General features: G+C 43.5%; 3 protein-coding genes across 4 annotated transcripts in view; 1 reads left to right on the top strand and 2 right to left on the bottom strand.

The window, feature by feature from the left end:
- The window catches only part of LOC110001412 (multiple epidermal growth factor-like domains protein 11), a 115,934-nt gene extending 106,108 nt beyond the window's left edge, over positions 1 to 9,826 (top strand). Inside the window, exons 21-26 of one of the 2 annotated variants that reach the window (XM_065952554.1) lie at positions 345 to 578; positions 1,721 to 1,875; positions 2,222 to 2,291; positions 3,634 to 3,687; positions 6,506 to 6,724; positions 7,347 to 9,826. In XM_065952554.1, coding sequence (XP_065808626.1) covers positions 345 to 578; positions 1,721 to 1,875; positions 2,222 to 2,291; positions 3,634 to 3,687; positions 6,506 to 6,724; positions 7,347 to 7,552 — 938 coding nt within the window. In that variant the 3' untranslated portion in view covers positions 7,553 to 9,826. The remainder of the gene's footprint in view (positions 1 to 344; positions 579 to 1,720; positions 1,876 to 2,221; positions 2,292 to 3,633; positions 3,688 to 6,505; positions 6,725 to 7,346) is intronic. The other variant, XM_065952555.1, reaches the window with a different exon arrangement.
- Positions 9,827 to 11,504: 1,678 nt separating this feature from the next.
- Positions 11,505 to 19,547, bottom strand: rab11a (RAB11a, member RAS oncogene family). Its single transcript, XM_020656910.3, has 5 exons — positions 19,367 to 19,547; positions 16,652 to 16,847; positions 15,582 to 15,775; positions 15,342 to 15,422; positions 11,505 to 14,205 (listed from the first exon to the last, which is right to left on the bottom strand). The coding sequence occupies exons 1-5, from the start codon at positions 19,404 to 19,406 to the stop codon at positions 14,069 to 14,071; spliced, it is 648 nt and encodes a 215-aa protein (XP_020512566.1). The 5' UTR covers positions 19,407 to 19,547; the 3' UTR covers positions 11,505 to 14,068.
- A 1,105-nt stretch (positions 19,548 to 20,652) lies between these two features.
- Positions 20,653 to 25,972, bottom strand: sh2d7 (SH2 domain containing 7). Its single transcript, XM_020656908.3, has 6 exons — positions 25,779 to 25,972; positions 24,472 to 24,561; positions 24,232 to 24,397; positions 23,917 to 24,159; positions 22,751 to 23,332; positions 20,653 to 22,666 (listed from the first exon to the last, which is right to left on the bottom strand). Exons 1-6 carry the CDS (start codon positions 25,931 to 25,933, stop codon positions 22,622 to 22,624), a joined length of 1,281 nt encoding a protein of 426 aa, XP_020512564.2. The 5' UTR covers positions 25,934 to 25,972; the 3' UTR covers positions 20,653 to 22,621.

Genomic DNA, 25,972 nt, shown 5'->3' with positions numbered 1-25,972 from the left:
ACTTGAGCACTCAAGGCAGTGAACCCCTAACTGCTCTGGCGCTCCCAGTGTAGCAGCACCACTCAGATAAAAACATTTAGGATTTATTTTTATGCTTTTGCCTTTGTTTGATTGGACAGTGGATAGAGTAGGAAGTTGGGAGAGAGTTGGGAATGACATGCAGGAAAGGAGTCAAGGGTGGGACTTGAACCCGGGCTGCCTGCTTGGAGGACTATAGCCTCCTAAGTCTGTACATGGGGCGCGACCTAACCGCTAGGCCATCTGCGCCCCAGGCATAAACATTTTGTAAAACTTCAAAATATTTGCTGATTTATTTATTTCTGCGGCCGTTTTCGTCCCGTCAGCGGCTTTGATGATGGAGGAGTTGAACCCGTACACAAAGATCAGCCCGGCTCTGGCCTCGGAGCGTCAGTCGGCCGGCGCCGTGCTGGGCATCATCTTCCTGCTGCTGCTCATCATGGTCATGCTCGGCCTCGTCGTCTGGTTCCGCTTCAGACAGAGAGAGAAGGGTCACCACGTCCCCAACGTCACCTACACCCCCGCCCTGCACATCAACTCCACCGACTACTCCCTCTCAGGTGAGACGGACGCACTGCAGACGAGTTTCTTTACCTTTTTTAAAATTCCAGGTTCTGTTTTTTCACACATCCAGGCAGTTTGGAAATCTCGGCATCTTTCTAACTCAATGTGTTCAACAGCATGGACCTTACAGAGATTATATATTGAGTATTATTGATGAAAGTGAATCCAGGTAACTTTACCCCCAGACCGTCTGCATGTGGGTATTAAGAAGTGTCTCGATATCTGAGCACAAAGTATTTCAATTCTTTACATTGTGTTAGAAATATCAAGCAGCAACCTCCGGTGTTGAAAAATAAAGCCGACGTTGAAGTGCAAAATCCTGCAGTTCCTCGAGTGTCCCCTAGAGGCTGGCTGCAGAAGCACAGGAAGTGACATACACACCCATTAAAAAAAAGCCTGTTTTTACAGCATGTTTACAGCCTGGTTCAAAAAACCAAACAGATACTCTGGAGGAGAGAATTCCTCGACGTTAAGCCACATTTCTTTTTAAAGGTTTATTTTTGGGCTAATGCCTTTATTTGCGAGATTGGATAGTGGATAGAGTCGGAAATCAGGGACAGAGAGAGAGAGAGTTGGGAATGACAAATCGGGAAAGGAGCCACAGTTCAGACTGGAACCCAGGCCAGCCGCACTCACAACTAGGCTACTGACGCAACCTCAAGCCACATTTCTCTCGGTAAACTTTCATTGCTGCTTCTCGAGTCGTTGCTCTTGGCTAAATAACGAGCTAAACGTGTTACTCAGTTCATGTGTGTGTCACATAGACTGTTTGATGTTGATGGTAACGGCATGAAGAAGTGAGTGGGTCGATCTTCACATCCCCTTCCTCAGTATTGTCCATGTTGAAACATTAACCATTTAAAATGTTCAATTCCAGGGTAGATTTTGGGGGCTTGGTTCCTCTTCAGGTCTTTTTTTCTTCCAGCTCTGATCGTTACTTTATGAGGGTTTGAATGTGTGTTTGTGTGTGTGGCTCTTTCACAGAGATGAGATGATTTAATGATATCTCATGATGTTTCCAGCTTCCTCCCTCGTCTTAACCTCCTTTCAGGCTGTCAGCTGCTCTGTGTGTCCACGTGCATGTCCTGTATATCTTAATGCTGAATAAAGAGAGGTAACGATGGTGTTGGTATGACAGCAGGGCTGCAGTGCACAGGCCTGCTCTCCTCTGCAGACTCCTCTCCCAGTAACAGCTCTGTAGGACGCTGCTTCTCCAACCCCAGCTACCGCACCCTAGGGCCCTGCACCTACGCCGCGCACTACGCCAAGCCCGACAAGAGGACCTCCAACAAGGTGCGTTCAAGGACTCTCTCACCCGAGGAAAACTCTCACAGTCTGTTAGTTTGGGCTGCAGGGTGCGGACACGTTTTCTTAAAGTCAGTATGAGATGAGATAAGACAGGAGAAGACTTTATTGATCTGCAGAGGGGAGATTTTTCAGCAGCACAAAGACAGATAAGAAATTAAAAAGTAAGAGATAGATAAGAAAGTAAATAATGAAGGTTTGTAAAACTAGAATGAGTTTAGCATTTTAAATTAAACGCTTCAAGAGACACGTAAGAGAATTGAGTCATTTCTCTCTGACTGTTTGCAGCATTTGACCTCTGGTGAGTTCATTTTCTTTGCATATTTCTCCTCAGATGAAGACGAAGAAGCGACACAGGAACAGCGCTCCAGAGTGGGGGGCCTACTGTAACCTCAGTGATCTGGGTCGGTATAAGTTTCTCCCCATCCTGCTTTGAATATTTGTTTTTACTCAGACAGTTACACTTAGCGCTAAAGGATAGCAACACATAAGAAAAAACTCCAGATGCAAATTGGGTCAGGGAATGCTAATCGCTTGAAATTGCATTGTTCTTCAGATGTACAGGGATGCAAGTCTGTTAGCTTGATGCTAACTAATACTGGAAAATGCCATTAACTGGCTAACAGAATTACTTAGACTTAGACTTAGACTTAGACTTAGACTTTCTTTATTGTCATTCAAACTTGTACTTTGCAGTGCAGATAAGAACAAAATTTCGTTGCATTTGGCTCGGCAGGATAAAAACAGCAGCAAGTATATACATAGAAAAAATAAGGCGCAGATATAAAAGAAAAGCTATGAGTAAAATTACTATACAGATAAATATATTGCACGTTATATTGTATTTTACAGTCCAGTGAGGTAGTCCTGTGTGGGGGTTTGAGGGGGAATGGAGGGATTATTTTTTCCTGTTCAAAAGTCTTATGGCCTGTGGGAAGAAGCTGTTACAGAACCTGGAAGTTCTGCTTCAGAGGCTGCGGAACCTCTTTCCAGAGTCCAGCAGTGAAAACAGTCCTTGGTGGGGGTGGGAGGTGTCTCTGCTGATTTTCTGAGCCCTGGTCAGACAGCGGATCTTTGCGATCTCCTGGATGGGAGGAAATGGAGTCTTAATGATCTTTTCCGCCGTCCTCACCACTCTCTGCAGGGACTTCCAGTCGGAGGCACTGCAGGCTCCGGACCAGACAGAGATGCAGTTTGTTATGATGCTCTCTATAGTGCCTCTGTAAAAGGTGGTGAGAATAGGAGGAGGGAGGTGTGCTCTCTTCATCCGACGCAGAAAGTGCGCAGAAATTAGCTAATAATCTTAACTCAGGATATGATGTATTTAATTTTTTTTTTTTAAAGATTTATTTTTTGGGCTTTTTGTGCCTTTAATGCAGAGATAGGACAGTGGACAGAGTTGGAAACCAGGGAGAGAGAGCAGGGAATGACATGCGGAAAGGGGCCATGGGTGGAAGTGAACCCAGGCCTACTGCTTGAGATGAGAGTCTCAACACATGGGATGTGCGCCCTAACCATTGCGCCACCAGCACGCCCCTGGATATGATGTATTTTACTGAGCAGATTTAACAAACACAATATGCACTCTTACCTACATACATATGTTTCCTGAACTCTGTAAAATCCAAACTTCTGACTCATGCTCCGCTGCTCTGATACGTCTTCGGGACCTGGTACTGATCCTAGCTAACAGGTATTCAAACTGGACCTGGTACTGATCCTTTTTTCTCTCCGCTTTGTGTGCAGGTGTTTACTGCATCGACCGGCGGTTAAGTTACCACGTGGAGCCGCGTTACAGAGGTACAGTGTGAGGTTCAGTGAACCTCTGTGACATCAGCAACCTCTGACCCTGCAGCCAATCACTGCTTGTCTTACACTTTGACCCCCCCATGCTTCATGTTGCAGATCCCTGTCCATCAAAGTCATGCTGGTTCTGGATTCCTGCATGTCACATGTAACAAAAGAGGGAATATAAACTATGAAATAAGACTCAAGATTTCCAGATTAAATGTTTTTTGATCAAGTTCAGGATTGTGAAATCGGACTACTCAAGTGGAATACTGATTCTACAAATATAGACTTCTAGCGTTGGTAGTTTAGAGGTTTTCTTGCAAAAACAGGAAACACTGTGACCACATCTCTAAGGGCGCACTGACAGTAGGGAGTCCAAACCGCCAAAGTCAAAATTGCTCCCCAAACTGTGTTGAAGCGCAAACAGTGTCTCCGTGCGCAGGAGCAGCTTGTGCTTTATCTTTTAGCCTTTATGTAGTCATTTAGGGAAAAAGAGTCCTCTTTCTATCCAACTAAGAATCTTTTTAAGAAAACATTGAATTAAAAAACACTAGTGGAGCGATTACCTTCTGCTAAGAGTTGGCGGTAACTGCGCAGCGGTATTTATAAGAGACATGATGCTAGAACACTTCCACCTCTGTATGCCTTCAAAATAAAAGCTCTGTAAATAAAGTATAAGCAGGGGTTAAATCACTCCGGGGCTGTCAGCGGCTCCACACTTCATCTAACATGTCTGGAGCCGTTTTTTGGAGAGGCGTTGACTTGCCCCATTCAGGGAGGACGCTTTGTTGTTTCCAACCCGAGATTTAGGTACAGCACCTGAGTAAATGTTTCATTTAAAGTCAGAAGGGACCTTAGATTGTCCCTTTAATAGATGAAACTGATTCCCGTCTCGTGTTATCGGCGAGGTTGTTCCTTAACGCTACAGTATAAGTGCACATATCGCATGTTTGTACCTGAATGCTCAGCTCGTCCTCGTCTGTTTAAAATGATTGTAACTGATTTGTGTGTTTGTGTCTCTGCAGGATGAACCTGACTCCTCTCCTCTGTGTGTCTCCCCTCTCTGCAGGGGGGGGCGGGGTCCTTCCTCCTTCTCTGACCCCCCCCCCACACCTCCAAAACTCACCTGGATAAAATCTCTCCCTCACAATAACTGAATGCAGCTTGTTTTCCTGTCGCTTGATTTCCCAGATTGTCTCTTCTTTACACCCTTCTGTGTGTTTTTAGCTGCTTCTGTTGAGTGTGCAGCTTCACCTCTGTTGTCCACCGATGTGATGATTCCTCTAACCTTTCTGTTTGTTTATGAAGAACCAGTTAAATGTTGATGTTCTGAATTTTACTTCTTTGTATCAAATCCTGTGAAAACGTGACCCTAACCATGAAGTCGTCTGTTCAGTCCTGCTGCTCTGAATGCTCATTAGATCGACAATTATGTACTCATCCACTGCTGAAAATAGTCCCTAACGTTTGCACCACTTCCTCCTGTTTGTGTCACATTTGATAGAAACTACAGAGAACAAATGTTGAAGACTAACCTGGTCCCTCAGTGGCGAACATGTCACTGATTTTGAAGCATTTGGTTGTGTCTGTGACGAGGGCCTTTTTCTTTCCTATCCTCTCCCTCCCTGCTCCACCTGTCCTTTTTCTTATGACCGTCCATTAGTGATGTAGTACTTGAAATCGGTCACTTTTTGAAGGCCCCGGTCTCGTCTCGGAATCAAAATAATTTTTACTCAGTCTTGTCTCAGTCTCAGACTGTCCACCAATCAAGACCACCACCGATCGGTTTTTCCACATTTAAAAGAACTTTCTTACTAAAAGAATAAATTACTTCAATTCATCTGTAGTTTTGAATTTTATCCCCGGGTTACAGCGCCATCCTTCCTAGAGTTACGGTCTAAGGAACAATTTTCATGAAAAAATGGTTACCTACCTGTTGCAACCTATTTATGGTCTTGGTCTTGGTCTTGGTCTTGGTCTTGGTCTTGGTCTTGGTCTTGGTCTTGGTCTAAACCAACCGCGAGAGTCGCCCTAGCATATGATACTTCCTGCGTTCAGAAAGATATTCACTCATTCTTGCCGCTCACATTAACGGCTCATAGCAGCTCAAATATTACCTCAGGTCTCTGGGAAATGTCCCGGTGCTCCAGATGTAAAATCCACACCTGAGTGAGCTTTTCCTCAAACTCCAGTTTGATGTTTCTGTGACGTTTTTAAAGATCTACATCTTCAGTAAACACAGAGTGTCACAGACAGAGCAGGACGCTGAGTAGACTTTCTGTTTGTGACATTTTTTTTAGACAAACTAGAAAACATTTTTGAATAATGGGAGCCTTATCCTCGAACCAGAAATGCAATTTACTGTCATGACAGCTTGACCTTTCAGGACTGACGTCCAGAGATGAGTCCTGCTCAGAACACAGACATGAGAGCGATCGCTAGGGCAGCTCTCCAGATAACCAGGAAGTCTGTTTAATTCATAACCTCCTTGAAATGTTTCAGACGGGACACATCGAAATAAATATATGTAACCTCTAAATTCACAGAAAAATGTCTGCGTATCTTTGGTTAGGAAAGCTTTTTAGGTCTCTAAATGGTCTCTAGTTTTGTCTGTTGGAGGCTCGGAGTCTTTTTCTCTCGGAGCCACGAACACTGAGCATCAGCTGCAGACCTTCAGAGACGAGCAGCCTCTTCACTGTTCCCATCATTACCAACGAGTTCAACCAGAGTTCAGACACTCCTAAGAGCTCTGTCATTTAAAGCACAGAGTGTTGTTTCTCTGCACTCTGAGGTTAAACGACCCGTGTGTTTCCTCTCTCTCTGTCAGATTACATGAAGGGCTCGCTGTCCAGCACCTGCTCCCTGAACAGTGAGAACCCGTACGCCACCATCAACGACCCCCCCGGTCTCTGCAAACACACGGAGAGCAGCTATGTGGAGATGAAGTCGCCGGCTCGCCACGAGCACATGGCGCACTGCTGCTCTGCCGCCATCATCACCACGACCACCACAACCACAGTGCCCGCCAAGAACGTCTACGACATGGGTACAACGTTTCAGCTTTTACTCAAACATCTTTTTTTTTCCTGAAATATTTTTTATGTTCATAAAAAGTTTTTATAACTCCGGAAATGTTTGTGAGCTTAACTAGCTCGGCAAGTTCCTCGTTGTCTGTTGCACGAGAAGTTAACGTATTGCCAGAACTCTTTCTTCCACCTGTTGCCATCACAGCGACTAGAAGGCTTTTAAAAAACAAATAAATCGACCGAAAACTTAAAAGGGTAACAGTAAGTATGAAAATATTATTAAATTAAGAGGGGATTCTGCGGAGCGACGGACTGAAGCTTCTACATCCCTCATGGCGGTCACGGGACTCCCCTGCTCTCCTCACGCTTATATCTGGATGTAAACGAGCACAGTGAGCAGAGAGCGTCTCTTAGGAGCAGAGCAGTTTGTAGGCTGAGTCAGGTTAAACGGGCTGATCGACCAGAGCGATGAGTGACCACATATAGCACGGGCACGTGGACTCAACCTGCAGGGAGCACTGCTAATGTTAGCCACGCAACTATTTTCAGTACATTTTGCTTAATTTGAGTTTATTCTGAGTGTTTCTTACCCGTACACCTTTCTTAAATTCCTCTTCTCCCATTTCTCTTTTTTCCCTCCAGAACCTACCATCAGCATCTTGCAGGGAGCGGGCGGCGTCGTGGTCCCCACTTACCCTCAGAATCCGTACGACCTGCCCAGAAACAGCCACATCCCGAGCCACTACGACCTGCTGCCCATGCGCCCCAGCCCCTCCCACACCCAGAGCCTCACCATGCAGAGCCACAGCCCCCCCCTGCCCGGCAGCCCCACCAGCTCACTGCTCTAAACTCCTTAACCCCCATCCCCCCCCGGACCGGTGCTCCCAGTTCATCCTGATCCAGGAAACTTTTAATCAAGACACAACACAGTTTCTATTTTGTTCTTGAAACATTCAGAGGACAACGAGCTGAAGGACATGTTTCACTTCAGCTGATGTTTATTTATTTATTTATCTTTGTGTATTTGTTTGGCTGTTGTGTGTGTGTGTGTGTGTGTGTGTGTGTGTGTGTGTGTGTGTGAGAGAGAGAGAGAGAGAAAGAGAGAGAGAGAGAGAGAGAGAGAGAGATCACCTCCCTGCGGCGCTGTGACTGCTGCACGGCGGTTTCATCTTTTATTTCTGTATTATATCTGAACACTTGGAGCTGTTCTTGAATCAGTTCATTCGACATATTTGTGTTTTTTAGTAAATTACCCTCTTAAAAAAAAAAAACATCAGAGGGAATCTACACGTTCATTTTTATAAACACGGTGGGTCTACAGACGTAAAGTCAAAGAAGATGACTTGATAAAACAAAGTGACTGAGTTTCTCATGTTCATGTTTGTGGTTTTGACTGTTTCATGAAGCCGGAGTGAAAACCTCAAAGCATGAGACCGCTTCACTTCCTGGACTGAGTGGATCATTTCGGACGACTTGTACAGCCTCAACTCTGGAGAACAAAAAAAAAAGGTGCTCCTCATCCCTGAGAGGGACTCAGTGAAGACATGCACACAGACTGCAGTGTGAGCAGACTACCTGCAGGGGGCGGGTATTTTTACACATGGTTTCTTATTTCCTGTTTACATATGTGAAGATCCTGCAGAGGGTCCCTGAAGACGTTCTCTTTTTGTATGTTGTGTAGACAGAGTTGTGTATTGACTGTACACTAGTGGTGATTGTTTTTGTTTTTTCTTTCGTTGAGTCGAGCTTAATACATGTGCATGCCAAAGATGATTCAAGCTGAAATAGTTAGTCGAGAATTCCCTTCTTTTGTTCACCCTGTCATCTGACTGTCTCAACATGAGAACCACTTCATTTTGAAAGGTGCATTCTGGGTAAATGTACTGCAGTGCAGCAGCTTACAAGAGTTTTTCATAACCTGATGATGTTCAGAATCTTTTATTAATCACTTTAAAATCTCAAATGTCGATCACAGTTTTCCAAAACCCCGTAAGACTTCTGGAAATGTTCAACACCTTCAGATTTAGGATTCTGTAACGCGAAGGGAAGAAAGCAGCAGAATGTTGACAATATTCAGCAGGGGCGTGACTGGAGTGGTGTCCAGAGGGTTCTGAAGGACTTACTCAGCTTAGCGGGTATCAGCTGACGACCCTCCCAGCTCCACCCACATGTCAACTCCAAACACCTGGACAGAGCCCAACAAGACGAAGACAAAGCCCTGTTTCCACCAAGCGGTCCGGTCTGGTTCAGTAAACCCTGATCCTGCTTGTGTTTCCATAACTGACCATACCCTTACACGTCACTCTGAGGCAGCTTTGAAATGTCTCTCTCCAAATCTACAGGATATTTGACGGTGCGTTTTGTGTTTGTCCTTTATTACCACTGTTGCACAGGAAGTGAAGATTCTTTCGACCAATCAGCAGACTGCAGTGTGTCTAGCTCCGCCCCTTTATGGTCAGATCGGTACGTTTGGCACCCCGACAGAAGGGTACCAAAAAAGTAGGACGGTACGGATCGGATATTTTGGTATCATTCCAACTTCTGACAGTTTAAACGCTAATAAATGTGTACTGAACCGGACTGAACCGGACCGAACCGGACTTAACTGGACTGGACTGAACAGGATTGAACTGGACCGAACTGGACTGAACCGCTTGGTGGGAACAGGGCTTGGGCATGCAGACAGGCGGGATGGAAGCAAGAGTAAGGAGTCGTCACGCCATCAAAGTTATGAATACATAAACATTTATTTGCTTCATCTTCTTAAGACATTTCCAAAGTGTGTTTCAAGTCTTGTTTTTCCAACTGAATCTCACACAACATGTGAAATAAAACTTGTTAAGCTACAATCCTTTTCAAAGAGACACCGGTCAGCTGGTAACAAACGATGATCACCACTCTGCAAACAGCAATAACTGGACATGTTGACAATCAGATGTAGACAGCTTCTTTTTTCTCATGTATTTATTCTTTTTTCTATTTCTGACCCATTTGCTGTAATTTTATCGTGCTTGTTTGTCTTTTTTCAGCTTTGATCCAAGTTATAGGTTTTATTGTAGATATGTCGATTGCTGCTTGTTCGGTCTTTTTGTTTTCAAACTAAATAAAGTTGTCATAGCTCAGGGGAGTGGCCTCATGTCCTGATACACCACCGCTCATATATATAAACCAATGACATGTTGTTTTCTTAAGAGAAGCAGCCTGAAACACTCCTGGTAGTTAAAGAAGTCATGAAACAATCCTCCTTAATAGATCAATTGGAGATATAGAATAGCGCATCATCTGCATATCAGTGATTACATTATGTTTCACTGACAACGTTTCCCCGAAAAAGTTGTATTAAGACAAAAAAGGGCCCAGAGAGTTTCCAATAGAGAGACTCCAATATTAATTTAAAGGGGATATGTTATGAAAAATCTACTTGTACAGTGTTTCTGAACATATATTTGGGTAACCTGAGTGTCTACCGACCCACAAAATGTGAAATAAACCCATCCAGCCCTTTGTTTGTGGTCTGCATAAGTCTTATAACACAGAGAAAAATGCTCTATTTCAAATTTGCTTTCCTTGTGATGTCACAGTGGGATTCTGGTAAAAAAAAAAAAAAAACACCCTCCCCTCCTCTGGTATCTCCACCCATGGACACCACCCAAAGACTAGAACAAAACTTTAGTGCAGGTCTGCCATTTTTATTCAAATATTTATCCAAATATATTTTAAATTGATACTAATTTAAAGGTAAACAAGATATTACAGTCACAATACCTGTGTAGAAGAAACAGTCAAACATTAATGTGTAGAAAAACGAAGTCATTTATATAGAGGGTTATACAAACGCTTTCACACCTGAAACTCCTGAAAAACTCAAACAGCTGAATGTTTCTCTCTTCACCCGGAGTTTCTCCTCCAGCCTCCTCGTATTTATTCTGCAGAAAGTCAGAGTGAGCTGATGTGAGAACGCAGCAGGATATAATCAGGAGAATTCACCTGGAGCGAGTGGGAGGGGGTGGTGACGTTTATTCCCTGTGATCGCTGCACAACCATAGACTGTCTGCACGCCACCTCTACCATCTCCATGCTCTAATGAACCTGCTGCATTATGTTTCCTGTTCTCCAGTATGTTCTTCTCCACTCTTTAGTTCACATTGAGATTCTGTTCAACTACACGTCGCATTGATAGACTGAAAGAAACATATTCTCATTATAGAGTCGTATAGAGCAGTGGTTCTCAACTGGTGAGTGGAAACAAAACTTCTGTGAAACACTTTTTAAACATGTTGGTTTTCTTCAGTTTCTTGCTTATGCCACATGATTTGTACCAACTGAGGCCCAAACTGCACAATGTTTCAGTAACTAAATCCAATTGGTCGAAAAATATAAAAAATGTGGGAGTTGGTGGTGGGTCCTGACGCTAGGCGAGTTGAGAACCGCTGGTATAGAGGACTCTGTTGCTTCTGCGTCGTTCTTTTTACATCAGGCCTTGACCACCACTGATCGACTATTTTTCCTAGTCGTTACTGTGATTAGAAGGAAAACGAATAAATAACATTAATTTATTTGTAGTTTGATTTTTATCCCCTGGTTACATCCACAACCTTCCTGGTGTTTTGGTCTAAGTGAGAGACACGCCCCCAAAACACAAGATGATGATTCTTCAGAGATATTGAATGTCTTGGTCTCGGTTACTGTCATCTTGTTTACAACACTAAACTTCTGGAAGTGTTTCCAGTATTCCAGATTCTGTAACTCATCATTATCGTCGTTAATTTCATGAAATAAAAAACTCCAGAAGTCAAGCGGTAAAGGTTTATGACTGGTGCGCTTTATTAAGATGAACTGATAACTTAAGATATAGACAACATTGTACAATTTATCAATCTGTACAAAACATAAAACCATTCGTTTTGACCCCCCTCTCACATTTAACCCTTCAAATTCATTGAAATGACATAATTTCACTCTTACACGTTTACACTGGAATTACAGTCAGTTATAGAATTCAATATAGTAAAAAAAAAAAAAAAAAAAAGAAGAAAGAAATCAAAACACGTCTTAAAAAAACACAGAACAATGGAGGTACACCAAACAGGATCAGAAATCATATTCTCAGAAGAAAAAGGAATCACTTTGTCCACAGATTGCCAGCTAGTGAGTCTAAGAGGCTCGGCTGGCGGCGCCGTCTGTTCCAAACAAAAACGCCATTGGCACTGCCAGCCTGGCCCGCACACTCCAGAGCTACCGATCTACCCTCTGCCTCTACACACACACACACACACACCAGGGTCAGGCATTGTATATGTCTGCTAACACCATCACACACTGACACAGCTATGACCTGGAGATTCTACTGAACACACACCCGGGAGCTTTAGCAAGAGGTTGTTAGCGAGGCATCTGTCAGCCGGACACAACGTTAGCTTATTAAGCATCATGCGAGCTAGCCAAGCGTAACCCTCAGCAGATTTCATGGACAGTAATGACAATGTAAGCTACATAAGGCGATACGACGTGGAGGTGCAGTCGTACAGAAAGCCATGCATTGTGTTCAAGAGGCAGCTCGGTGTACGTAGGCGTAATGTGACAGGGGCGACACGGCCGCCTGCCTCTTTGAAGGACAGACACGGTTACGGGTTAGAGAGGGAGGCGGGGTGATGGTGAATGGGAGGCGTGTTCGCATGATGAAGGAGGCACTGTGACCAGGAGGAGTTAGCAGGAAATGGGTTTGAATCCCGGAAGTCTCTCCTTTATTTCCTGTCGATTTCACAGCTCATCGCGCTAAAGAAAGACTCACAGGACTCGAACCCGCGTCCTGCACAGCTGAACAGTTTGGTTCGCTAAAAGTGGCACCGTCTTAAAAAAAGGTGCATCCAGTCTGACAAAATGAGGTCCAGATTCTTGATGTGCAGTAAATCTAATCCTAGACAAGAGAGCATTTTTACTAGATCAACTATTCAGGTTTCAGTGCAAGAATTAGACTTTCTCACGTTCATGAAATCAAGCCGAGTGGGTGAAAGACGTTTCCTACTTTCTCTGTGCGTCCTAACTACGGCTCTGTGGTTGCATGCAAAGCTCCATTTGCTATTCGACATAGAGGTTTGAGATTATAACATTATTGAGTATCATAAGAAGAGACCTCATACTAGAGGGTTTTTTTAAATCCTTCCAAGGCGCATTAAGAAAACAAAAGCAATCAGCCATGTGCTAGTTTCTGCATAGTTGTTGTCAAATGTGTCAAAAAGGAAATCAAACTGTTCTTGGAGCAGCAAGCGATGTGTCTGCAGTCACACAATCCTTCTTAGTGGACAAATGACTCGCTCTGAACGACACTGAGGCTCAAACTAGGACGCTAAGAACATCCGACTAACCAGGAGTTCAGTTTAAAATGACACAACCCGAAGGCAAAGATAGTGTTCAACACAAGAGTCCAGGTGGACTTTCCCACCTGTTCAACATGCAGCACAGCAGAGAGCCTTCTATACAGACATGCAAAGCTGTCAGGCCCAAACGTCGCCCCCTGCTAGAGACACAGAGACGACGCTTTACGAGGCTGCGCCGCCGCATGCAAACTCCAGTCTGCTCGCTCGCGCCTTCCTGCCGCGCAGACTGAAGCTCTGCAGGTGCAACAAGTTTTCTACGTTTCATTAGCGTCGTATTCACAGCAATCAGATCAACACGGCGTGACACTACCGGAGCGCCAGGTGCTCCGTACATCCACGTGGTTTCCAAAACAGTACATTGCACTAAAGAGGAGGGGGGCGGGGCTAATATGACAGCTTGGATATAGGACTTCAGAGCAACTTTGATGTGCTTTAATTCATATATACCTAGTCGTAGATATATGACAGGAGACAGAGAGAGATCGTAGAAAAGGTGGAGAAATCAACAGGAGCACAAAGATGAAGAAAGAGAAGAAAACTAATCACATTCATATATTAAGACATTTTTGTGACATGTCAGCGCATCTACAGTAATGAAATCTAAAGTGATATGAAATGCCTGCTGCCTGCTGTCCTGCAGAAGCCTGACGACAGAGGGGCTCTGCTGGGGGGGCCACCCCACGCAGTGACTTCTTAAACTGGGATATATTTACCTGGGGCGGGGCGGGGGGGGGGGAAGCAGGGGTTGGGGTAGGGGCGGGGGCAGGTACAGTTAAGTGCAGAGTTCGGGTCACAGCCTGGAAGCTGTGGCTCCTCCCTCCCACACCACACAGTACACGAGGCAGTCTCTTCTCTGGGGGGGCGGGACTTCAGGAGCTGTGAGCGGGGTCAGGGGGAGGGAGGGGAGCGAGGACGGTGGGTAGGGGTGGGGGGGGGGGGGGGTGGGGAGTAAAGGGGGGAGGAGGGAGCAGCAGATCCGCGGCTGGGCTAGATGTTCTGACAGCACTGCATCTTTGGTTTGTTCTCAGTGGGCTGCACCTGGATGTTGACCACGTTGTTGCTAGGCGACATGTCGCTCTCCTGACGCTCCGACATCTGCTTCTGGGAGACGATACGGTAGATCTCTGCGGGGAGGAAAAACAGCGTCATTCATAAACTTGTCCTCGACTTATTGGCATTAGTTCTGTCACGCTTCCATCACACAATAATGCAAAGTAGGACTGGGACGAGAATATTACACCGTTGTAGAATCAGATGAATGGACAAAGACGTGATGACGGCAGAGACTCGTTACAGTTTTTGAATACCAAACATTGCAACTAAACTCCTGCACACTGTCTTATTGTAAGAATACACCTCCCTTTTCTGGCCGCAGCTTCTGATTGCTGAAGATTTGAAGTTGTTTCTACAGTTTTGGATCCATAGAATAAAGAAGAAAGTAACTTTAAGACGACCTGCTGTCCTCACAGAGGCCTGACCAATCAGAGTGACTCCTGTTGACGATGATTTTATCTCTGTGCCCACCAGCTGACTGACAGGAAGCAGATGAACACACTGTGCCTGTTAATCTAATCTGTGAATTCACAGACTGGCACACCAATAGTACGCCGTTGTGGAATCTGTAGGCGGAGCTTTGTCACACCGCTGTTGCGCTGCTGCAGTATGAAAAGGGCGAGTATGAGCTCTCTCTCTCTCTCCCTCTCTCTCAGTCAGAAGATGTTTGAAAGTTTTTAAAAGAATAAGTAAAAATCAAAACTCTAGAGAACACGTTGGTATGCTGCTCTGTCTGACAGAGGATCTTTGATTTATTCTGATTATGTTGAAAACCTCTAAAACACCAGAAGGCGCCGTGCAGGGCAGGAAGTACTAAAAATCAGCACACTCTGCACCCTGACTCCTCATGTATGTGACTTTAAATGGATCCTGTGCTTCTTTCTGTTCCAACCAGTTGAAGTGAATGAAGACATCGTGTTAAAGTTAATGATCTCCGTCTGTTGTCACGCTGTTACACGTTTATCTCTGCAGTTAGTCATGACACTCGTGATCACAGCGTGGGCCACTCCTCAAAAATGAACCGTTAAACACTAGGTAAGAAAGTACAGCTGTGTGTGTGTGTGTGTGTGTGTGTGTCCATCAAGAAACAGCAGCTGAGTGACCCCTGACCTCCGTCTGTGTGTTAGCAGCCTCAGAGATGATTTAACTGCTCAGAGCTGATGTCTCTCTACGATGTGTTCCTGTATAAACAAAGAAAAGTGCCGACCTGTCAGAATGGTCTGGAAGGCCGTCTCGACGTTGGTGGAGTCCAGAGCCGATGTCTCCAGGAAAGATAAACCGTTTTTCTCTGCAGGGGAAAGTTGAGCAACAGAACACGTTAACAGTAAACCAAATATGTGACATTCCTCAGATAAGAGACCGGTCTACTGAGAAATGCATCTGACTCACTCGTCTGTTTCTGGTTTAATTAAGTTAAACAATAAAAACAGAATATAAAGCGTCTAACCAGCAAAAGCCCGAGCCTCGTCAGTGGGAACAGCTCGGAGGTGACGCAGGTCGCTCTTGTTTCCCACCAGCATGATGACGATGTTGCTGTCGGCGTGATCTCTCAGCTCCTTCAGCCAGCGCTCCACGTTCTCGTAGGTTAGATGTTTAGCGATGTCGTAGACGAGGAGAGCCCCAACCGCCCCGCGGTAATATCTGCAGACACAGACACAGGAGAGACTCAGGAACAGGAGAGACTTGGCAATATTTAACTCGGACCCATAGTGGTTAAAATGGGTACTGCAGTCCAAATTCTAAACATTGTAGAGAGCTGTCTCCCCCCCGCCCCCCTCCTCTCTAGAGTTGATGCTCACTCAGGTCACCATGTGGTGGACACTGAAGCTTCAGTGTTTATCCAGCTCTGCATCGGTCTGTAAACCTTTCTGTGTTCTAACCTCTCTCCATTTTTCAAAAGCATCTCCAATATTGATCCTAGTTTGAGCACGTTTCTGCTCGTGGAGCTTATTAGAAACATGCAGAGGCTTTTTAGGTCGGGTACAATCACTTCTACCTGAACCACTTCTCTTGCCCGCTTCCATCACTGCAACACCTGTTGACCTGATAACTGCTCTCATATCTGACAAACCGAGGGGCGTCCAAAACGACCATGTGGGGGGTACCTTAAAACCACCTGCCTTCTCTGGTCCAAACAAATCCAGAGCATTCAGGACCAGAATCTAAAGTTAGAAGGAGGACATACTGGCTGCTGCATTGTTGTCAGAGAAGCCAGCACTTCAACATATCATGTTTCCTTAATGTCTGATCAGATAGTAAGGTCACTTTATCATTTCACTCACTACATATCTCACTGACTGGACCTTTAAGACATGCATTTTTTGGTAGTGTAGGAGCATAATCAAACAAAAAAGAAAGAGAAGACACAAATATAAACAGATATCATGTCCCTCTGCATGTTTTTGGTCCTCCTGCTGATTCCCAGCACAGTAATTATGTTGAAATGCTCTAACAGGAACTCTTTACAGTACTGACATGGAGTGGTAGAGTCTGTATAACCTTGTCCTCTGTACTCACGCTGATGTGATGGCACGGTAGCGCTCCTGACCAGCCGTATCCCAGATCTGAGCCTTCACCGTCTTCCCGTCCACCTGGATGCTGCGCGTGGCGAACTCCACTCCGATGGTGCTCTTACTCTCAAGGTTGAACTCGTTCCGGGTGAAACGAGACAACAGGTTACTCTTCCCCACCCCCGAGTCTCCGATAAGGACCACTGACACACGGAATGGAGAAAACACGTTTCAGCCAAACTTAGAAGGACTACTAAATGTTACATTTATTTAATTAAAGTTGACCTATAATCTAAGATCTCCCCTTCATGGTAAATATGCTGCTTATGAAATGCACAACATATTTAAATATTTGATATTCAAATTGATTAAAGTTACATTCCACTGACCCAATGATTGTTTGATTTAAGGCAGAAAAAAGACTGAGGAATAATGATTCAGCCCTGTATGTGTCAGTTCAACAGTTCAACTAATATTACATTCTTTATTAATCCCTGAGGGGGAATTCTGGTTCTGGAGACGTGCTTCTCACACACAAGGGCTCAAATACACACACATGAACAAACAGGACCTGAGTTAGTAGAGGAGTGAGGCTGCTACTCAGGGAGCACGCCAGAGCGGTTGGGGGTTCCCTGCCTTCATCAAGGTCAGCTCGGCAGTACTCTGTTTTTTTGTCAGACTGTAAATAGCCAAAATGTCTCCAAATTCCTGACGTTAAGTGGCCGTTCTTGTTGTCTTATCAACGATGTTTTCTCGTGCTTTGAGCTGGTACACCCAGCGTTTTCTTCGGTGTCGCTATCGCTAATTTCGGTTGTGTTTCCATTCCGAGCCAAACGTCTGTAAGCGCACCCCTATCCCTGCGACATGATTGGCTGCTCTTTGTCATTTTTCTCACCCCCTTTCCCCAGTGTTTGTTATTATGTTTAAATCTATAATTTTTAATATTTATATTGAAGAAAATTATATCACGATAATTATCGTTATCCTTTTATCGCTCAGGCCTTAGTGTAAGAATTGTACTTTTGATCATTTAGAAGGAGCTGTCCCCCCCTTATCTAAACGTTGCCATGGAGACGAGACTGAGCGAGTTGAGAATGTTTAGTGCCCAGAGATCTTTCTTGATCAGTGACGTGGATCTGTGCTGTCAGTCTGATATCTGATAAGTAAATTATATTCGATATTGGACACGATACCAATATGTTACAATTCAATTCACTTAGCAGACGCTTTTATCCAAAACGACGTACATCAACACTAATCCATTCATACACCGCCACTGAAGCAGCAGGAGCAATGCATGGGGTAAGTGTCTTGGCCAAGGACACATCAGACATGCTGCTCAGCTGGGGATTGAACCCTCAACATTCCGGTTGAGAGGCGACAAATCTACCTCTGAGCTACAGCCGATATAAGATTGGATCAGTCTTATCTCTTTGTTTTTCTTATTCCTTCACTGTAAAAAACAGAGAAACATAGAGATATAATTTTTTGGTCCATTTCGCCCATCCCTACCTGTAACAAATACTGTCATATCCCCGCATTGCCAGAAACTAAACAAGAACCTCTATCGAATAGTACCTTCATAGATAGATAGATAGATAGATAGATAGATAGATAGAAAGATACTTTATTGATCCCGAGGGAAAGTCAAAGCATCCAGTAGCAGGTTACAAAGACGTACATGAAACATTTGTTACAAATTAACCACAAAACCGACGCCCCCCTCCCATACATACATATTACCCTAACCCGTGCAGGAATAAAAATATATGTGACATTTAAAAAATAATCTATAAAACAATCTGTAAAAAGACCTGAATATAAAAAAATAAAAAAAAGTGTTGACCTTCTGAAGTTGTGTTGTTTTTATATATATATATATATATATATATATATATATATAGATAGCAATGTTTAAAAAAAGTAGATATAATAAATCCAGCTAAATAATCGTGATTATCGTGAAAACGAATTTCACCTCGCGGGATCAATAAAGTATACATTATTATTATTATTATTATTATTATTATTATTATTATTATTAATAATCTTTTTTCCATAATCCAACAGCCCTAGCTTTTAAGCAGCATATAAATTAACTCCACTAATAGATAATAAACAATGTTTTTCCACAATAAAAACGTTTTATTTATTATTATTATTATTAATAATAATAATAATAATAATAATAATAATAATAATGTTCAGCTTCAGAAACCAGTTTGTTTACTTGATTTTAATTAAACGTTGTTTTGCTGCAGACTTTAAACACATTATAAATAATAATAATCATCATAATAACAATAAGTGCAGATAGTACACGTCTTGTTTAACTGTGTACTCTTTGATTTTAATGTGTTTTAACTCTGTTTCTGTGCCTGAGTGTCTCATGGACGTGATAACGGTTAACGTTTAGGTGTGTCCGCGCCCACTGAGCTAACAGCTAACAGCTAACAGCTAACGTTAGCCGTCCATCAAGCCGCCTGAAAACCAGAATAACGAGACGAATCAACGATTAAAATCACACCCAGTGTTCACACAGAGGCCCCCCAAGTCGTGAAAACGAATTAAACTCGATGACATCTCAAAGGAAGCTCGCTGAAGAGCCATCAGAGCACAAAGGTTGACGGTTGCTAAGTTAGCATAGCCTGACAGTTAATCAGCTGGCCTGTTAGCCTGAATGCTAACGGGAATGCTAACAGGAAGAAACCGTTTAGTTTACCTTTGAACAAATAATCATATTCGTCGTCCCTGGTGCCCATCGTCCTGATGAGAATGAGTTAGTCCGAGATTGAAAATAAATTAGGAGGAAATGAAGGCGGTCTATTATATTTTACTCTTCCAACGGGAATCTGTTTGGAAGCCGTACTTCCGCAATTTCTTCTTCTTCTTCGTCTCTAGCAACCAGTCAGCGTCACTCTGAGACATTTTCCGACATCTAGCGGTCAGAGAGGGAACTGCCAAAACGCTGTATCCTGGGATGTACAGACATTTGACAGGCTGTAGGGTGGGGGGCATCAAGTGGTTGATGGATGGAGGTCACGCGTCTTCATGACAACATTCAAAAAGATACAAATAATACAACCTCACCCATTTTATGACTTCTTTTACTTCACAAAACTCTGGGGACCCCCAGGCTTTCAAAACACATACAGCTTATTACAGCTAACACTATATATTTTTTCAATCGTGATCGTTTTTTTTGTCAAGTGTGTTGCAAGGAAACATTAATTTTACACCACATCAAGGCTTTTTTATGTGTATTATTATTATTATTATTATTATTATTTTTAATACTTTATTGCAGGCTGTTTTACTTCATTACAAGTTGTCATATTGAGCTAACATAATGAATGCTGGACGCATGGATCAGAGACAGACAGGGATACTGTTAGATTCTTTGATTTTAGCATGTAGGACTTCTTAACACGATAGCACGATGTAGGTCAACTCAGGAAGAATGCTACAATATATTCTTTTATTGATCAATAATTATAAATTTCAGGGGACCCCATTTGAATTCCATGAACCCCTATTGGGTCTGGACCCAATAGTGGTTTCCCAAGTTGACCCCTAAAGCCGGATTTATACTGAGATGTCCCTATCAAACCCATCACTGTTGGTAAATTTAGAAAGATGGATTTATAAAGTTCCTATTTATCTATCTAAATGGTAAATTGACTTCATACAGCACTTTTCTAGTCTTCTGACTATTCAAAGTCCTCTTACATCACAGGTCACACCTACACATTCACACACTGATGGTAGAGGCTGTTTTGTAAAGTGACCATCGGAAGAAACTAATCAGCAACTTAATAGTCTTGCCCAAGGACACATCAGACATGAGGCTGCAGGAGCTGGGGATTGAATCCCCAACCTTACGGTGGAGACCGACTCTACTGACTGAGCCACAGCCGCCACCTTCACTCATGATTCCATGTATTCAACTCTCCGATGGTGCTCTTACTCTGCAGGGTAACTGCATCTGTTAAGAAGGGAGCATGCATGTAGATGATACTCAATCAAACTTTATTCATAAAGCACCTTTCAGACAAATTCAAATGCAGTGCAAAGTGTTCAGACAAGACATAAAAGCACAGACAAATTAATACACATGATTACATACAAGAAACATTTAAAATGGCAGTGCTTAATAAACTAAAAACTAATTTTGAAATCAATACAAAGACTAAACAGGATACCAGTGTAAAGATAGTTTCATCAGCATAGAAGTGTAGAACTGTATTTATGGCTTTGATGTCCTTAACCAGGTCGTTAAAAAAAATACAGAACAAAATAGGTCCCAAAACGGAGCCCTGGGGGACTTTAGTGATCTTAAAAGAACCAGATTTGTATCCTTCTGCATTTACACTTTGAGTTTTTAACCTTATATTTTACTTTTTATACTACAGTAGTTTAAAATCCAATAAGTGTTGATGGTAAAGCAACAACTATTCAACTTTATCAGTAAATAAAACTTCATAAAAAAAATCATAACTATCTAATCATAACCGTTTAAACAGTAACTAGTATCATATAAAAACAGAGATCGTTTTATTTTTACTCATCAGTTGAGAGAGATGGGGCCAAATTAACCCAACAACGTGACCCTAGGCAACCCCTCCGAAAATCTGCAGACCACCAGTCCCTCCAACACTATGGCCCCCACTACCACAGAATCAGAGAAGGGGTATGACGGCTTGTGGTGGCACTGTGTGAAAAGCTGCTGTGGCAACAGAGGAGAGGCTAAAGAAAGAGTGAGATCTATCTTGATGCACTTACTGCCCTGGGCCCTCTACAGATCTCAGGCACCTGGGCCCAGTTGCCCTAGTGGCTATTCCGGCCTTAGGGCAAGTTAGTGATACAGAGAAAGCTGAACCGAGAAAATATAGATCTTCATGGTGATGAGGAGGTGACCATAACACGAGGAGAAACCTTTTAGAAATAGGTAACAGAAATTCCTTAGAAAAAAAAGTGAGAGACCCTTCTCAGAGGACGACCTCCTCAGAGGGAGGTGACAGAGGCAAAGATAATGAGGAGGAATTTGAAAGGAATAAAGAAGTCGCCATGAAGGAGAGAGAGTCGGTTCAAAAAGAGCTGAGAGGAATCTCAGATAAAGAGCTCATCATCAAAAGGAGGAAGGCTTTGGGTGGGATGAGGTCTCACGAGGAGGACTCAGTGAAAGAGAAGATGAAGACGGAGGAGGAGGAGGAGGTTTGAGTTCAGTGCACTCCATAGAGATCTTCATCCTCTATGTTTATATGCAGTCGATGGTTTGCAAAGAGGAGAGAAGAAGAAAGTTGAAATACAGGAAAGACGGACAGAGCTAATGACTGGATTCAAGAGGTCAAACTCTGAGCTTTGAACTGCAGGAAGTCTGAGCGATGTTTAAAACAAATGTTGAAAAAAAAACTGAAAAGAGTGTAGTGACATCTAGTGGTGAAGTCCCAGATTGCAACCAAATGTGAAACGCTTCCCTTAACATCCCCTTCCATGCCATACGGAGAATCTATCTTAAATATTTGAAAGCCAAACACAAAAAAAGAAACAAAACAAAGAGAGAATTGAGCTCTAGAGACCCAAACTGTTTTTGTACCAGGCTGTAAACATGTTTATTTCTGCTGTAAAGTTAGACATTTTAACATGGGGCTCTATGGGGACTGACTCACTGCAGGAGACAGACTCTAGTGGACACTGGAGGAACTGCAGCTGTAAAGTTGTACATTTAAACATGGAGCTCTATGGGGATTGACTCACAGTAGTAGACAACCCAAGTGGACTCTTTGGGTACTGCAGTTCTGTTTTTCCTTCTAAACCTCAAGCAAATGATGATCTCCTTTTTTTTGTTTTTGGACACAAGTAAATGAAAGCAAATGTATTTAATTCATGTGAATTTTAAAATGTTTTTGTTGAAAATAAAAACCAATCATTCTATTTCACCTTTCCACATTTCATTTCATCCCTCTTTGACTTTTGTTTATTTCTTCATGTAGTCAGGGAGGAATTTCTTCCAATTCACATTCTGCAAAGAGAAAAAAAAGAAAGTCGTTAAATTAGATTATTTTTTTCTCTCCATAACTGAATCTAATCTTCCTGTGTGACGTACGTTTTTCCCCAAGGTGGATTTGGACTTCTTGGTCTTCATGTCTTCCAGAGACTCGTACATGTTACCCTGAACATTGGCAGCAGCCTCCCCAGGGATCAGCTCGTACATGTTTTCAGGCTGTGATGGACTTCCTCCTGGACCCTCAGAGTGATGGTACAGCGGGTTGTTCCTGGACATCTCCTCATGGTCACCTTGCCGCTCTGACTGGGAGCAGCTTGGCCGCTCTCTGGGCTCGTGGAGGGAGTAGGTGTGGCAGGTGGTCTTCTTCAGAGGAGCGGGTGATGAAGAGGAGGAGGATATGAGCTGGTTTGAGTACTCCACCTCCTCCATATTCAGTCGTGGCAGAGATCTGCTTCTGCTCTCCACATGACTCAGCTCAGAGTATGTGATCCCAGGTGGACACAGATCACCTGGATAGCTGCTGTCTGCAGTATTTAATAAGTCCAGGTTTGTGTTTCCTCTGAGTCCCTCTGATCTGTCCAGGTCGACCTCGGTCTCACCTGGATGGGAAGTTGTGTTGGGCAGAGATCCACTCAGGGAGAAACCCAGAGGAAGGCCTCTTTTTGGCACTGGAGGAACACCCTGAAATACATGAAACAAGAAAATACAGAAATGGAACTGTTATCACTGCAAAACCAGCGCTGACATCCAGAGATAAGGAGAGAAACAAGTGACAATCCTGAGAAAACGCGGGGAAACCTGGTGTCATTGACCTATGGTCATGGTATAGATAAGTCTAAGAAGGAACAGAAATGTATTCGTCATCAATGGAAAAACAAAGTTATTATACTGAGAAATACAAATGAATACGATCCTGAGAAAAAACAGAAATTTCCTCGTTAGCACGGAAAACAATTTTTGTTTCCTCAAGATAACAAGAAAGATAAATCAAGATGTCAGAAAATACACAAATGTACTCATTATCACCGGACAACCAGCTTTGTTATCCTGGGATAACATGCAAAAGTAAGTCAAGATCTTGAAAAAATATGCATATTTCCTCATTATCACGAGAAAACCAGCGTTGTTACCCCGAGATAAATAAATCAAAATCTCACTAAAATAAGAACATTTACTCGTTAACACGGGAAAAGAGATTTGTAATCCCGAGATTACAAGAACAAACACTTGAGAGTATAATGTATCAGTTTTTATTTGCGTTGTACCTGTGAGTGTGACGTTGAGTCCACAGACCAGGCACCGGTCAGTTTCCTGTTTTTAGATTTGGGAGGCAGTGTAGGAGGCTGAGCTGTCGAGGGATCATTCAGCGGCTCAGTCCGGTGGTTACTAACCGGGGGGCTGAGCCGAGCGTTCTTCTGATCCCACAGGGTCCGCAGAGCCTGGACGCTCAACCCAAACTTCTCTCTGGTGTCAAGTTTCACCACGTCATAAAGCTCAGCTGAGTTTACCTGGAAGACAACCATGGACAAGTGAGGCGTGAAGATGATGCAATGATGAGCCAATCAACAGCTGGTCCTCACCTCATGACAGCTGGAGGTCAGGTGTTCTCCAAACGGCTGGATGGGGTGGACTCTGTAATGCTCGATCAGCTCCTTGAGGCTGCCGTGAGTCTGACAGTCTCCTGAAACCACAAACTGACCGCCCTGATCCTGAGTGATGACAAAATGGCGGCACCTGTCGTGGCCCCTGTGGAGGAAAAAGGTGAGATAAATATGAAGAACAAAGTGAGCAGAGTTCAACACACCTGATCAGAGGCTCACCTGTAGGACAGGATGTATCCAATGGCTTTTTCACTGAGGCGAATGAGAAAGCAGCCCAGAGATTTATCTCTCAGAAGATCTTCTGTGTCCCTGAAAACGTGTGTGACAGAACCAATTACACGAATGCAAATTAGATTAAAGAATAACACGGACATGACACCTTGATCATTTCTCTCACGCACATTCAGATCCACTGATACATCCATTCCTATCAGACCCATGAGGTCATTGAGTGTCTCCAACACAGCCGTTTGATCTCCAATCAAGTTCATTTTCATCTTTTCATAACCTTTGGAGCCGTGGGTCTCAACTGGTTGAGCCTCAGGACCTTACACATACTCCTTTAAAAACTGCCACCCAAATTTCTGGTATTTTAATCTACACATAAATCTATATTAGGACACGATTAATCACAAAAGTTCAGTAGTTAATCGGGATTAATGTGTCTGACCACGCCCCCTCTCTGGAAGGGCTTGGGTGTCTCAGACTTTCTCGCTCCATGTCCTATTGTTTATGGTGAGAAGGCAGACTCAGAAGGCAGAACAAACACCTAGCTGTGGGAGTTTCACCCACCTGGGCAAGGGGTTACTGCCCTTTGTGATGTCATGAAGGGAAAATTTCCAAATGGCCTGTTTGAGCACACATTTTCTGAAAAGTGGAGCAGGCAAAAGACGGAGAGGATGGACTTCTCTCATCATTGGGGGGTTTGTAGACAGACTAGAGACACATATTAGAGTTAGAGGAACACGGAGAAGTGCATATTTGCATAATATGTGACCTTTAAGCACTAATTAACAAATCGAGGCAGCAGTAGACCAGCAGCTCCCTTGTTTTTGGAGATAAATTACCGTTTTAAAAATGCAGTCTGGTGACTTTAAAGAAAGTAATATAAAAACAAATATTCTTCCTCTATAAAAAAAGAATGCCCATCTCTGTATAGGGATCCTTTCTGTAATGTTGTCACAAACTTAGAATAATAACCTGAGCCTGTCAGGGACAAAAACAACAACTTATAGTAGCCACACTTTGATCCATGTGGGAATATGTTGCAGACATTACAACCTGTCTGTTCTTTTTATAAACAGTACAGGAACTGTGGCCATGCAAATAAACCATAAACAAATATGGGAAAAGGTTGATTGCAGAGATGGCAACAGGATCTGCAGAAACATATTCTAATAACAGCAAATAAAGTTCCACAAACATTTAAACCCTCAAGACCAAAACATGAGCACCATGTGGACTCTGCTTCCCTTCAGTTTTCCAGCAGAGGTCCTGAAGTAAAACTCTTCTTCGGTGTTTCTTACTTTCTTGCAGCGAAGCCTTGAAACCAGTCCGGAAAGTTTCCGTTGTTGAGAATAAGCGGCGCCTGCGTCTCGGTGAACCACCTGAGAACCAGCTCCTTCAGACCTCCCTCTGAAGAAGTCTCCACGTGCAGGTCCATGCCGGTCATCTTCTCCATCCTCACACCTGTGGATCAGAGCGGCACACTCCCTGTGCT

The sequence above is a fragment of the Labrus bergylta genome, chromosome 3, assembly GCF_963930695.1.
Source record: "Labrus bergylta chromosome 3, fLabBer1.1, whole genome shotgun sequence".
Classification (NCBI taxonomy): domain Eukaryota; kingdom Metazoa; phylum Chordata; class Actinopteri; order Labriformes; family Labridae; genus Labrus; species Labrus bergylta.
Note: the sequence above shows the minus strand (reverse complement) of the source record. Positions and strands in the feature narration are given on the sequence as shown.

Bases quoted from the DNA above. Each gene is read 5' to 3' on its own strand.
- sh2d7 (XM_020656908.3), bottom strand. From the start codon at position 25,933: ATGGAGAAGATGACCGGCATGGACCTGCACGTGGAGACTTCTTCAGAG. The intron at 24,160-24,231 runs GTGAGGACCAGC...GTTGTCTTCCAG, and splicing joins TGACCTCCAGCTGTCATGAG to GTAAACTCAGCTGAGCTTTA. The intron at 22,667-22,750 runs GTACGTCACACA...TTCTCTTTGCAG, and splicing joins AATCCACCTTGGGGAAAAAC to AATGTGAATTGGAAGAAATT.
- rab11a (XM_020656910.3), bottom strand. From the start codon at position 19,406: ATGGGCACCAGGGACGACGAATATGATTATTTGTTCAAAG. The intron at 15,776-16,651 runs GTGAGTACAGAG...CTGTGTCTGCAG, and splicing joins TACCGTGCCATCACATCAGC to ATATTACCGCGGGGCGGTTG. The intron at 15,423-15,581 runs GTTAGACGCTTT...TTTCCCCTGCAG, and splicing joins CGAGGCTCGGGCTTTTGCTG to AGAAAAACGGTTTATCTTTC.